At 37.3% G+C, this 14,652-nt stretch overlaps 1 protein-coding gene across 2 annotated transcripts in view; it reads right to left on the bottom strand.

Moving 5' to 3' along the window:
* The window catches only part of SCFD1 (sec1 family domain containing 1), a 105,460-nt gene extending 91,990 nt beyond the window's left edge, over window positions 1-13,470 (bottom strand). For both annotated transcript variants that reach the window (XM_059181827.1, XM_059181829.1), the window contains exons 1-4: window positions 13,345-13,470; window positions 7,537-7,607; window positions 5,044-5,132; window positions 3,508-3,598 (exon numbers count right to left, since the gene is read on the bottom strand). In XM_059181827.1, the coding sequence (XP_059037810.1) occupies window positions 3,508-3,598; window positions 5,044-5,132; window positions 7,537-7,607; window positions 13,345-13,405 (312 nt within the window). In that variant the 5' untranslated portion in view covers window positions 13,406-13,470. The remainder of the gene's footprint in view (window positions 1-3,507; window positions 3,599-5,043; window positions 5,133-7,536; window positions 7,608-13,344) is intronic.
* Between the last annotated feature and the right edge of the window lie 1,182 nt (window positions 13,471-14,652).

Raw genomic sequence — 14,652 nt, 5'->3', positions numbered from 1 at the left:
TATTTGCACAATACAGAACATTATTGAGAGAAATTAAAGAAGATCTAAATAAATGAAATGGTATTTCATGTTCGAGGATCAGAAAATTTAATATTGTAAAGATGACAATCTTCTCCAAATTGATCTACAGATTTAATGCAATGCCTATCAGATGCAAGCTCCAGGTAGCTTCCTAGGGAAATTGACAATCTAATCCTAAAATTAATATGAAAATTTAAGGGGCCTAGAAAAGCCAAAAAAATCTGGAAAATGAAGTAAAAAGTTGGATGACTCAGTTTCTCAATTTCAAGCCTTCCTACAGAACAAGAGTAGTAAAGACAATGTCGTATTCGCATAGGACAGACATAGAGATCAGTGGAATAGAACTCAAGAGTCCAGAAATAAACCAATGTATCTACTGTTAATTTTCTTCTTTTTTAAGATTTATTTGTCAGAGAGAGAGCACAAGCAGTGAGGCTAGCAGGCAGAGGCAGAGGGAGAAGCAGGCTCCCCACCTAACGGGAAGCCCAATACAGGACTTGATCCCAGGACCCTAGGATCATAACCTGAGCCAAAGGCAGATGTTTAATTGAGCCACCCAGGTTTCCCTTATGTTAATTTTCAATAAAATTGCCAAGACCATTCATGGGAGAAAGAACAATCTCTTCAATAAATGATGCTGGGGCAACTGGATAGCCACATGCAAAAGAATGAATGAAGTTGGACACCTCACTCATACTGTATATAAAAACTAATGCAGAATGGATAAAAGATCTAAATTTAAGAGCGAAAAGCACAAAAATCTTTAAAGAAAACACAGAGATCTAACCATGGGTTCTGAAATATGACATCAAAAGCATAAGCAACTAAAGAAAAGACTAACTTAAAACTAAATTTAAAATCAAAATTAAAAATTTTTGTGCTTCAAAGGCTACCAACACACAGAATAGGTGAAAACATTTCCAAATGATATACTTGATAAGGGTCTAGGATCCACAATAAGAAACTACTCTAACAACTCAACATTAAAAGAACAGCCCAATTAAATACTGGACAAGGGATCTGAATAGACCTTTCTTCAAAGATGGACAAATGGCCAATAAGCACATTAAAAGATGCTTAATATCATCAGTCACAAGGAAAATGCAAATTAAAATCACAATGAGAGGAGCGCCTGGATGGCTCAGTGGGTTAAGCCTCTGCCTTTGGCTCAGGTCATGATCTCAGGGTCCTGGGATCAAGCCCGGCATCGGGCTCTCTACTCAGCAGGGAGCCTGCTTCCTCCTCTCTCTCTGCCTGCCTCTCTGCCTACTTGTGATCTGCCTGACAAATAAATTAAAAAATTATTAAAAAAAATCATAATGAGATAACACTTTAGGATGGCTACAATCAAAATTTCAGATAATAAAAAATTCTGACAAGGATCTGGAGAAACTGGAACCCTCATATACTGCTGGGAAGAATATAAAATGATGCAACCGCTGTGGAAAACAGTCTAGCAGTTCCTCAAAAGGCAAACCACATACATGCATTTATATAAAAATATTTGTGTGTGTACATTCTTCAAATGCTACATAAACAAAATTAAAGTAATATTCTATATAAAATTTTGTCTCCTGCCTTAAAAAAAAAGTTAACTATAGAGTTATTTGACCCAGGAATTCTATTCCCAGGTGTTTATGGACAAAAGAAAAATGAAAACACATGTATACACAGAAATGTATACAAATATGTTTGTAGTAGCATTATTCCTAATAGTCAAAAAGTGGAAGGAGTTGATAAATCCTCTTTAAAAAATGGCATGGTCAGGTTTATGCAGTATAAAAGAAAAAGCTGGGCATCACCAGCTGCACAGGATGCAAAATATGTGACCTTCATTAACAATTTAAATACAGGTGACCCTTGAACAACACGGGGGTTGGGGCACTGCACAGTAGAAAATTCACATGTAACTTCTGATTCTCCAAGAAATTAACTAATAGTCTACTGTTGACCAGAAGCCTTACTGGAACATAAATAGTCAATTAGCACATATTTTGTATGCTATATGTATTATATACTGTTATTCTTACAAAAAAGTAAGCTTGAGAAAAGATTAAGAAAAATCATTAAGGGAGAGAAAATACATTTATAATACTGTCTGTAAAAATACTCACCTATAAGTGGACTTCTGTAGTTCAAACCTGTGTTGTTCAAGGGTCAACTGTAGTAATTTGATTCAATAGTCAGTAACAACATGCTTGTGAAGTTTGTGGCAGACACTGTTAGCTACTTAACCTAATATCCATTTTCTCCTTCTTTTTTGCTAGAAGAATCTAGATTTTGTTTGGGGACAACATCATTTAAATATTAACTTTTGAAACCTCCTTTGAGGTTAATTCTATCCAGTGAAACATAAATAAATGAGTGTTTTCTGGGAAATCTTAGCTTTCATGATTAAAAGGAACAGTTAGGACTGGCATAATTTATTTCACCCTTCTTGCTCTGAACATAGATGTGATTTCACCCTCAGCTGCCACATAACACCCAGGAAGCAACAACCAAGACATTGAAAAGGAGAAACCAAAGAAAACAGATCATAAAGACTGAAGGACCTGGAGTCTTTGACTACTTCATAGAACTACTATACCAGCTTGGACCTCCTACTCCCAGACTTCCTATTATATTATCTTAGAAAAATAAAACCCTATTTTTAAGCTAATATAGTTAAATTTTCTGGGGTACCTGGGTGGCTCAGTCAGGTATGTGCCTGCCTTCAGCTCAGGTCATGATTTTAGGGTCCTGGAATCGAGCCCTTTGTGAGGCTCCCTGCCCCGTGGGGAATCTGCTTCTCTTCCTCCCTTTGACCCTCTCTGCTGTTGGTGCTCTCTCACTCAAATAAATAAATAAAATCTTTTAAAAAAAGATACAGAGTGTCTGGGTGGCTCAGTGGCTTAAGCCTCTGCCTTCGGCTCAGGTCATGATCTCAGGGTCCTGGGATCAAGCCCCGCATCGGGCTCTCTACTCAGCAGGGAGCCTGCTTCCTCCTCTCTCTCTGCCTGCCTCTCTGTCTACTTGTGATCTCTTGTCTGTCAAATAAATAAATAAAATCTTTAAAAAAAAAGATACATATAGTAAGATTTTCTGGTTTTTAAAACCAGGGTAAGTCTTAATCAATATGCTTTCTCAGCCAAAAAATTTAAAATTTTTCAGTCTCTTTAAAATTCAAAGATAATCTCAAAAATCAAAGTGGGTAATTAAGTAAGACAATTTTTAATTTTTCACACTAGAAATCTAAGAAATTAAAAAAAAAAAGATTTTATTTATTTATTTGTGAGAGAGAGCGCACAAGCAGGGGGAGTGGGAGGCAGAGGGAGAAGCAGGCTCCCTGCTGAGCAAGGAGCCCAGTGAAGGACTCGATCCCAGAAACCTGACCCAAAGGCAGAGGCTTAACCAACTGAGCCATCCAAGCATTCTGATATCTAAGAAATCTTTTGGAAAAAAACTGTTTCCACAATACAGGGTCAGGAAATTAAGAACTCATATTACCTGGCACATTCTGTCAATATTTTCTTCAGTTGGCATTACAAAGTACACTGCAGGAACATCTGGTATAGGATCTCGATCAGAGTGCAAAAGCCTGAAAGACATAAAGAATGTAAAATTCACTTTTTTCTTAGTCACTTATCTAAAAATATAGTTTTTAAAACAGTATTTCTCAAACTAGGAATAAACCAGTTCAGGGACAAGGAGACCAGTATACTAAAAGTGCTTGGTGAAATTAAGCTTTCTCCTTGTATCAGTGCTAGTATTATTTATTAATAAGATCCTAATGTCAGTCTTCATCTCCTCTACTACAATCACCTGGTACAGAAATACCAATATTCTTCCTGAAGAAAAACTAAAGCACATTCATTATCAATTTTATTTCCAGTTTTTGGTTGGGGGAGGGTGAGTGGGAAGAAAGTGCAGTTCTGCAAGAAGACTAATAGAAACCTGAAAGAGCCTTTAAAAATAATGAAAAATTTTACCCATAAATAAAATCAAATATATTTTTTTAAGTAAAAGATGTATGAATGCTCCCTTAAAACTTTTAGGCAATCTATTTTTTTAATATTTATTGCATCATAAGAGAATGCACAAGAGATCATCTAGGCATCTCATAGACTATACCACTTGATAGTTTTCTCCTACAATTCAGGGAGTACCTTGATTCAAATATCCCAGTATCAAATCACAAAATGTCTTTATTCTTCACTGTAAGATTCTGCTATACTTATATCAGGAAATATGACAACATGCTACCTATACAATATTATAGTCATCCTTCTGTGAATAATCTACATACAATCTTCCTACACATGCTTCTATACACGATATTGTAGTCACCTCTCTATAAGAAAGAGAGTGAAAGAGGCTGCCACTGTGTCTGCATTTAATGACTTCCTTCCATTTGTTTGGCTGCTGCTAATGACACCAGAAAGATTACACTGTTATGGCAGCCATTGTATGTTATCTTCTTATGCTGGCTGTCCAATTGCCTAAAGGGGTACAACCACCATTTCATCTTCTGGAAACTTATTATTTCCTACAAATCAGCCTAAACCAGCAAGCAGTGTATAAAGTAACTGACAAAGTATTCTTCAGCAGATAGGGAAGAATAGTCAGATGCACCTTGCACAGAAATTCACGAGGGTAGCTCTGTGATCTCATGTTCTGAGCATGAGAAGCAACAGGTAGGCAGAAAGAATCTATTACTCTCAAACTGGCAGTCTAGCTTGTCACCCCTTAAGGAAGCACTAAGGCTCACCTCTGTTAGTCACTGTTACTGAAAGACACAAAAAGACACAAGAGAGAAAATTTCAATTCTGAAATTATAAAGCCTCAGATTGAGAATTATTTTTAACTTCAGAAGAAAACAGATAAAAGGAGATGAGAAAAAAATGTTGTTTTATACAAGTACAATAGCTAGTATTATTTTGTCTATAAATGTCCCTTAATAATTTGACTTCAAGGTGGCCAAATATATCCTTTAACAATGTATCTGAAAACAAATGTCACTATTAGAAATATGTTAGAACTCACAAATGCAGAGTGATTCCCATGTCTCTCAGCTCTTTCACAGACAGCAATGGAGAGATGATGTCTTGGCCGAATCTGTCATAAATGAGCACCTAGTTAAAATTTAAAAAAAAAAAAAAGCATTTTTAAAGCATCATTATCAGTGAACAGTCAAGAAGAACTCATATTAAGACAATGTTGAAGTATATTTTATTTTAATAAATCATGCATGCAGAGTTCTTTTGCTTGATCTCAATTTAATATTTTCCATCTTTTACCAAAATGTCCATTCATGTCATAACCTACTTTTTAAAGCATTACCACTTATGCTAAAATAAATTAATGTTACATAAATTTATTTCCTGAAATATTTTTTCTAGAATAAAAAAGCATACCAGAAACTATAAAATGTTCATAAAATTTTCGTAAGCTAATAATAAAGGACTTTGAACATACAGCAAACTCAAATACACTTCCCCACCGAGTTCGCAAATATCCTTTTTTTTTAAAAAAAATGTTTTATTTATTTATTTGACAGAGATCACAAGTAGGCAGAGAGGCAGGCAGAGAGAGAGGAGGAACGCAGGCTCCCCGCTAAGCAGAGAGCCTGACGAGCAGGGCTTGATCCCAGGACCCTGGGACCATGACCGGAGCCGAAGGCAGAGGCCTAACCCACTGAGCCACCCAGGCGCCCTCGCATATATCCTTTCTAAAAAGAAAGAAGTAAAAATTAATCCCTCTCAAAACTAATGTGTAACAAGTGTAAAGAAAATTTGGTAATTTAAGCATCTCGGGTTATAAGATTCTCATTTAAATAATTAGGTCCTATAAGAGTACTTGCTAGCCTTACTTTGTCACATACATTTTTTCACATCCTAAAATATTAAAACTGACATCTTTGAGGGGTAGTAAGAGTCTTCTAACAAAATTAGTTTTAGAGTTAAAGCAAATAAAAGAGAAGCTTCAATTCGTGTTTTTTTTTTTTTTTTTTTTTTTTTTTATAACTACCTCAATATTCTCTATGGAGTAAGAAATTGCTAATGGGAGATGAAACTTGCTATCATAAAAAAATGCTTTTGCTATATGCCAGCATTTTCTTTAGAAAAGCTAAAACTTGGGCTATCAGGCGGGCTCAGTTGGAGGCACTTGCTACTCTTAATCTCGGGGTCATGAGTTTGAGCCTCACACTGGGTGTAAAGATTTCTTAAAAATAAAATCTTTAGGGGCACTTAGGTGGCTCAAATGCTTAAGTGCCTTTGCTCAGATTATGGGATCTCCAGGTCCTGGGATTGAGTCCTGCATCAGGTTCCCCGCTCAGAGGGGAGTCTGCTTCTCCCTAAAATGCTTCTGCTCCAGTTGTAAGAGGCTGGATGTTTCATCTTTCAAAAGACTTCCCTCTTTAAACCACAGCATATTTGTATTATTAATCATGTGATGTGAAAGTAGTGGGAAGGGAGAGAATTTGATAAATCTGTACCCAAGAATTTCTCAGGCTATTTAAATCAAAAGCTTAATACAGACTTTAGAGACAATAAATGAGCATTGCTTATGCAAGGGGCAATAAGAGGATGCCCGCAAATAAACTTGAAGAAGGCAAAAATTAGGGGTACTCTGAAGCTTAACCTATGAATTCAAAATAGATGACTTTAACCACCTTCAGAGTTAACCCAAAGGACTTTTTTTTAAAAGGACTCATCAGAGTTTTTGAAGCATCCATAATATCAGGTTGACTTATTCTCAATTATTAGCAAAAAAGAAGTATAAAGTGACTATAAACTAATAAGTTTAAACATAATCAGCTGTTTTCTAATCTCTCTGAAGAAAGAAAGTACCAAGTTTAAAATGAAGAAGCTCAAAGTACAGGAATTTTTAAAGGTTCTCCAGCATTTCTCAAAGGAGAAATTTTATAGATTGCTTTTTAGTCCAGTTAGCAGTTTCACTGACAGTTTTATAGATCATAAACTAATAAACTGGCATTCTAGTTTACAGATCACTCTCTCATTAAAATGGACAAGTTCCCCTGAGTCGGACTAACCTTGAACCAGCCTGTAAGCTCCAAATTTGGGACTTGGAAAACTAAGGAACAAAACATCAACCTACTAGTGAGAGGCCAAGATATCAGCTGGATTCCCTAGGTGAGTATTACTATCCTTGTCTCCCTCCATAACGTGTTTATTAAAAAGATTCACATTAAGAGGCTCCTGGGTGGCTCAGCTCAGTTGTGCATCCAATTCAGGTCATGATCTCAGGGCTGTAAGATAGAGCCTTTATATTGGGCTCCTCAATGACCGTGGAGACTGCTTAAGATTCTCTTTCTCCCTCTCCCTCAGCCTCACGCCACCCCTCACCACTTACTAGCAAGCATAAACTCTCTCTCAAAAAAAGAAGAAAAAAGAAACTATTCATGCATTACAACTAAAATGTGCTACTCTTCAGCATTAACAAGAAATTCCCTCCAATCACTACCAATAAAAGCCAAGAAAAAAGGAAAGAGTCCTCATTAAAATAGTCTCTTACCTTCCATACGGGTTCTCCAGTGCTATTTTTAACATGAGGCACATTGAAATTCAACATACGCTTCAAAGCCACTGGAAATGAAAACAATCATCATTATTTTTCAGGATTTCATTCCATGCCCCCCGCATTTATTACTCACCACCTCAGAACAAAAATGTGCAAATCATTCTAATAAAACTGATTAATCAAATGACTGGACATACAAAAGCAGGATCAGACTTTGTAAGACCATCTCATCTAACAGCTAATTGGCAAGTGTTTAAGAGATTTTTCTGTCGCCAGGTGAAAATGTGAAAAATGTTCAGGAAGAAGCCTTTTTCATTCCTCATGACAATGCCACATAACTTTTAAGTGTTAAAAAATTTTATTTTAATTCCAGTATAGTTAACATACAGTGTTATATTAGTTGCAGGTATACAATAATACACAACTCTGCACATTAGTCAGTGCTCATCATGGTAAGGGTACTCTTTAATCCTCATCACCTATTTCATCTACCCACCCCCACCTCCGCTCTGATAACCATTAGTTTGTTCTCTATAGTTAAGAGTCAGCTTCCTGGTTTGTCTCTCTTCTTTTTCCTTTGCTCATTTTGTTTTTTAAATTCTACATATGAGTGAAATAATATGGCATTTATCTTTCTCTGACTTACTTATTTCACTTAGCATTATACTGTCTAGCTCCATCCATGTTGTTGCCAATGATAAAGGGTTAGCCTCTAAAATACAGGAAGAACTTATACAACTCAACAACCAAAAAATAAGTAATCCAGGTAAAAAATGTGCAGAAGACACAAACAGATATTTTCCCACACTACTTTATAAAGATGCAAAAAGAAATTTTGTCAACTGCAAACTTGCAGTGGTCTCAATAGATAACTGGAGCTATTATTGTCTCTTTACTGTTGGGCTGATAGCATAGATCAGAATCACTTGAAAAATAAAAATTATGTATACTTAAGTGGTTCATATACAAAACCATCATACAGCAGGTCTATGTTGTAGTTATCTTGCAGTATATTTTACGACCAATTTACCTCAGTATCTTCTGAAAAGCTGTACTGTTTAATATATGCTCCATGAAAAAAGTGAGACTTTACCACAGATATGGCAGGTAACTCCTGCTAAGAAAATACACAACTTCTAAAATCAAAGCAGTTATACTCTATATTTTATTATATTTTGAGGTTTTTATTGCTCATTTTTATGCATAACAGACTCAGAAACATACATTTATTTGTTTACTTATTACATATAATGTACTATTTGTTTCAGGGGTACAGGTCTGTGATTCATCAGTCTTGTACAAGTCACAGTGCTCACCATAGCACATACCCTCCCCAATGTCCATCACCCAGGCACCCCATCCCACCCACCCCCCTTCCACTCCACCAACCCTCAGTTTATTTCCTGAGATTAAGAGTCTCTTATGGTTTGTCACCTTCTCTGGTTTCATCTTGTCAGAAACATTTTCTAAGGAAAATAAAAATCTCAAAATACTTCTAAGTGAGGTTGAGAATGCCAATATTGAGGAAGGGTATTAATTGGGTAATTTAATTTTTTAGACTGTCAGCTCTGAAATCTACCTGGCTTATTTTTTTTTAAATTTTTAATTTTTTAATAAACATATAATGTATTATTAGCCCCAGGGGTACAGGTCTGTGAATCTGCCTGGCTTATTTTAAAACTATTTGTATTAGGCTTTATTAAGTAGTACAAAATAATCTACAAGTCAAACTTCTACCTATATAATATGTAAAACCACATACTGTATACTATATATAGAATACAGAATTTATCATATAATGTTCAAGTCACCAGTGTTGTCAATTTATAGTAGACTGATTCATTCACTAGAAAAACCTCTATTAAATGCTTATATTTCTTTGGGTAGGTATAGTAGTATCAGTGTGCATACAGACACGACTTTTTGGTAAAATGTTAGTAGTTAATGCCTAGCCATTAATACACTTTGCCAGTAATTTACAGCTGCTTCAAAAGCTTACAGATGTTAGGATATTATATAAAAACACACAAACACACACACAAAAAACTTTGGTATTCAAAATAGAAATAACATAGAAGGCATATAGGGTGCTGCAGAATTAACTCTCCCATTGAGCTTTAAGTTGTTCTTCCTCCCACTTCCAGGTAATATAGACAACACCACCCTGACACCGATGGCCTAACAGAGAGAAAATCTCGTTTGTAGGAATAGCTATTCACATTCTTGACACAAAACAACTAAGAAAAACCACAGGCTGAGTCCCAGGTGTATAGAGGTCTTTAGAGGTAGGCCTCACCTTACTGAAAAAGGGGTTTCAGCAGATATTCCCACCTTTGCTTTCTCAGGCCCATCTAGGTTAAGTTTCCTCAACTTGGACCTTTGGTTAACTTGTTAACAGATTTTGACACAGTGGATTTGTTAATAAAATACAAGGTCTGTTTAAAGAATGTGTAAGAATATAATTTTACTTTCATTAGCATTAACTCCCTAAAGGTGTAAATAATTGCTTTTAACTGAAATAGCAAACCAGTTTTCTTTTCTTTTCTTTTCTTTTCTTTTTTTTTTTAATATTTTATTTATTTGACAGAGAGAAATCACAACTAGGCAGAGAGGCAGGCAGAGAGAGAGAAGGAAGCAGGCTCCCTGCAGAGCAGAGAGCCCGATGCGGGGCTTGATCCCAGGACTCTGGGATCATGACCTGAGCCGAAGGCAGAGGCCCTAACCCACTGAGCCACCCAGGCGCCCCACCAGTTTTCTTTATTGACCCTAAATATACTATTCATTTATAGGCTTTGTTAATGTAATTTCACGGTCACCTGGAATGTTTTCTTCACTCATTCGCTATATATTCAACTCTACTAACCATTCAACAAATGTTTAGTGATTGTTTACCATTTGCTGGATACTGCTCCAGATGTTGGCAATAAACACAAAAGACTGAAAAAAAAAAGGACCTATACTCAAGAAGCTTTCATTTTAGTTTGGGGAAAGACAACAAAGTAAAACATGTAGCATGTGAGATCATGACAAGTGCTACAGAGAAAAAACAAAGGAAAGAGGGAAAAGAGTTGCAGTGTAATTTTAAATAGAGTAGCCATGAAAGACCTCCTGAGAAGGTAACATTTGAATAAAGGTCTAAGGGAGGTGAAGGAGTGAGACACCCAGTTATCTCTTAAAGAATATTCCAGAAAGAGGTAGCAAATAAAAAGGCTCTTAGTGAGAGCATTCTGGTGGGTTCAAGGAAAGAGGAGAGTACTAGAGAGTGAGGTCAGAACGTTAAGTGGGTAACAGATCATATAGGGCCCTGTAGCCTACTGTAAGATTATTTTGGCTTTTACTGTGATTGAAACAGGAAGCTGTTGGAGAGTTCTGAGCAAATATGTGACAAGATCATTCTGGTACTGTATGAAGAAAAATGAAGAGGAACAAGAATATAAAAACAAGGAAACTAAATAAGAGGTTGCTACAGAAATTCATGGTGTTTTGGACCTGTGGGATAACAATGACAATAATTAGATTGGGGATATATTTTCAGAGTATAGCTGATAAGATTTACTTACAGATCTGATATGGGATATGAAAAACAGAAGTCAAGAAACCTTAAAGGCTTCTGACCTGAGCAACTAACTACAAGGATGGAATTGACATTCTGACATAAGCAACAAGGACGGAGTTGCCATTAATTGATACGGTATACAGAGTTCAGAGGAAAGGTCTAGGGCAGAGATATAAATTTAGAGATCATTAGCATATACACAGTACCTAAAGCCAAGAGGCTACATGAGATCACTGCAAGAAAGAAAGCACAGTTGATCTCTGGCTCCCCAGTGTTGAGAAATAGGGATGTTGAGCAAAAACCCTCAATGGAGAGGCACACATGAAACGCTATGGTAACACAAGAATAAAGAGGGGAGTGTTCCTGGAAACTCACAAACGAGATTACTTTTGAGGTGACCTTTAAAGGATAAATATTCTTCAAGCAGGCATAGCAAAAAACTGGCAGGCTAGTTAGCCTCCCTATGCCTTGGTTTCCTCATCTACAAAATGGAGACAATAATACATGTAAAAATCACTTAAAACAGTGCCGAGCCATACTGAAAGCTCAATATCAACTATTATCCACCCAAATAGATTGCAAATTCCTCTGTATCATAGTGTTCTGTACCTAGAATATTTGAGAATTGATTTTGATTTACTTCCCAAAACTTTCTCAGTAGTTGAGGGAAACGTTTACTTCTGCTACTATAGCACATATATAAGGTTTAACCCTCCTCTGAAAATAGGACAGAACTCCACTAGAGTAGTAATTTGATAAATGATTAATGTGGCATAACCTATCTGGCTACAAGATGAAATCTCACTATAATGAAGTTTATTTCCACAGAAATCAAAATTACACTGTTGGATCTTAATATTCTACAAAGTTTCTGCATATAAAAATTACAACCATACAAATTTCATTTTTTGAAAAGCTCCTTTGTATTGGTTAAGTCTTCCTTGATATGTTGTTTTATTTTAATATGTAGTATGACCTAATTAATTGAGCTTTATTAAGCTGCCAGAACCATACTGGAAAGACAAGTGGGGCTTCAATTTGCTTACAGATAAAATGTATGGCAGGTATTCCTCAAATCTTACTTATTTAAATTGTGCCTAACTTCATCTGATAGCTTATACTAACTTATCTAATGGGAAAAGCAGACACAATTCCATATGCACTTGGTGTCATTACTAGATTAAAAATCTATCGATTTTTTTCTTTGAATTCTAAAGGAAGGAATCAAGCACAACCAAAATCCCCTCTGTAAACCACATTAATTGTAACCATTTATTTTTCCTTTCAGATTAACATGCAGAAGAACATGATTACAAGGGATACAATTTCCAAATATGCATATTCTTGATGGTTTGTTCCTATTTGCTCCTCAGAATTAACAGCTTGCCAACTTTCAGGACAATTAGCTAACAGGCATAAACCATTAGTCTGTAGATAACAGGTATAAATCATGTATTTCCCAGAAATTTACAGAAAATAAGGAAAAACAAAGTAAGATGGAAAAAAATTTGAAGCTCAAGGGAAGAAATATGTACCTTAATAAAAAAACAAACCCAGATTTCTCTGTACAAATGGAAGCTATATAACTGCTCTATCGATAATGAAACGAACAGTTCTAAAATACTAATCTGTCAAATGTCAGATTAAAATGACAAAGCTACCAATCCATTTGTTTTTTGCCATTATTCAACTCCATTCCGGCAAGCTAAAGAAGGAAATCTTTATCACTAGGCAATTTTCTTCAGGTACCCCCAAAAGACTGGTCCAAAGGAGAGAAACAGCAGAACGTAAACTGCTCTGAAAGAATGCCTAAATTTTGTAATTGTGGAGGAAGTGCCCCAAATGAAACTCCCTCAACATTAAAACTAGCAGAGAACTGAACCATGCACAGAAACAAACCCAGAAACTTGATAGGTGGCAACAAGGGGTAAAATGTCAGCTGCTCGATCTTCTTGTGATGCCTTTCTGAGGCCCAGTAGAAAAGGGACAAGAGCAGGACCGTAGCAAACGCCCCACCCTGAAGTCCCTTCTCCTGAACCACATATGAGGGGCCGAGTTCTCAAGCTACTGACATCTTTCCTAAAAACTCAAAAGGGGAGGAGCTCTCATTGCTCTAGGAATCGGACTGAGCTTCTGGAGAGCCGTCTCGAGCTGCATGCACCGCGACCGAGGGAGGGGAACAAGCAGAGGAAGAGGATGTCTCCACCGCAGGCGTAAAACCGCGGGAAGAAGGGAATAAATCGTACCGGTTTGTCTCTCTCGAATACTAGCTGCTGCAGCCGCCGCCGCCATCTTGACTCCCACCATCCACTGCACGGTTGGCGAGCGCAACCCGAGGATTACGTGGCCGCCCTGACTGCCCCGGAAGCAAAGCCCGGAGGGGCGGGCCGAGGGAGGCACTTGGGGCCTGGATACCGCCTCTTTCAGCTTTCCTCAAAACTGGGGAGACCCGGTATCAGCCCTTCGTTTGTATTGACATTTGCAGAAATAACACAGAGGACATGAGGAGATGGAGAGGAGAAGGTAGTTGGGGGAAATTGTTGGAGGGGGATACGAGCCAGGAGAGACTGTGGACTCTGAAAAACAATCTGAGGGTTTTGGAGGGGCGGTGAGTGGGAGGTTGGATGAGCCTGGGGGTGGGTATTATGGAGGGCACGTATTCCATGGAGCACTGGGTGTAGTGTATAAACAATGAGTTCTGGAATACTGAAAAGAAATTTTTAAAATAAATACAAATTAAAAAAAAAAACAAAACTGGGGAGACCCAGGCTGTTAATGCCTGAACACCTCGTAGTGTTTACTTTTCAGCTGTGAAATAATAGGGGGTTTTGTCCTATCTAATCAAGCTACAGCTTCTCAAATGGTAGCTGCTTTAAATCGAAATTCTAGGGAGGAGCGTGGGGTTAGTAACTAAGTACTAAATTGGTCGTTTTCAGATCTCTTAAATGTTGAGAATGCTCTAGGGGCTTAAAGATCACTAGACTTAAGTAAACGAAGCTCCAGAAACAAAGTAGGGGTTAAAATGTTAGCTCATTTCTGTTTCCAAGTGCCGCAGAAGTCTCCCCGTTGTCCCCTTTTTCAGGGAAGCAGGCAGTTTTGGAGCATTGCTCTAAATTCTGGCAGATTTCCCAATCTCATCTGTTAGGCAAAATGGTCTAGTTTTAGGGGCGCCTGGGTGGCTCAGTGGGTTAAGCCGCTGCCTTCGGCTCAGGTCCTGAGCTCAAGTCCCGCATGGGGCTCTCTGCTCAGCAGGGAGCCTGCTTCCTAATAAAATCTTAAAAAAAAAAAAAAAAAAAAAGGTCTAGTTTTATGCTGATTTTGCCTACGTGTACACAGGAGCTAAGAAGCTACAAAATGGCAAATTGGTAGCCTCCTCCCATTTAAGTAACTCCAAGATCACTTAACAGGTGGGGGAAGTTAGTGGACAGAGCTGGTATTTTAGCAGTCCATCGCCTTAACCACTTGGCCACCTCGTCCCCAGAGCTGGTATTTTAATGTACAGGTGAAGCCATGATTGACAAAACTTATCTGCTTATTTTAGTTTTTGTGTAAAA

Source organism: Mustela lutreola, chromosome 7 (genome assembly GCF_030435805.1).
Source record: "Mustela lutreola isolate mMusLut2 chromosome 7, mMusLut2.pri, whole genome shotgun sequence".
NCBI lineage: Eukaryota > Metazoa > Chordata > Mammalia > Carnivora > Mustelidae > Mustela > Mustela lutreola.
The sequence above is the reverse complement of the archived record's forward strand: the minus strand, read 5'-3'. Positions and strand labels throughout refer to the sequence as shown.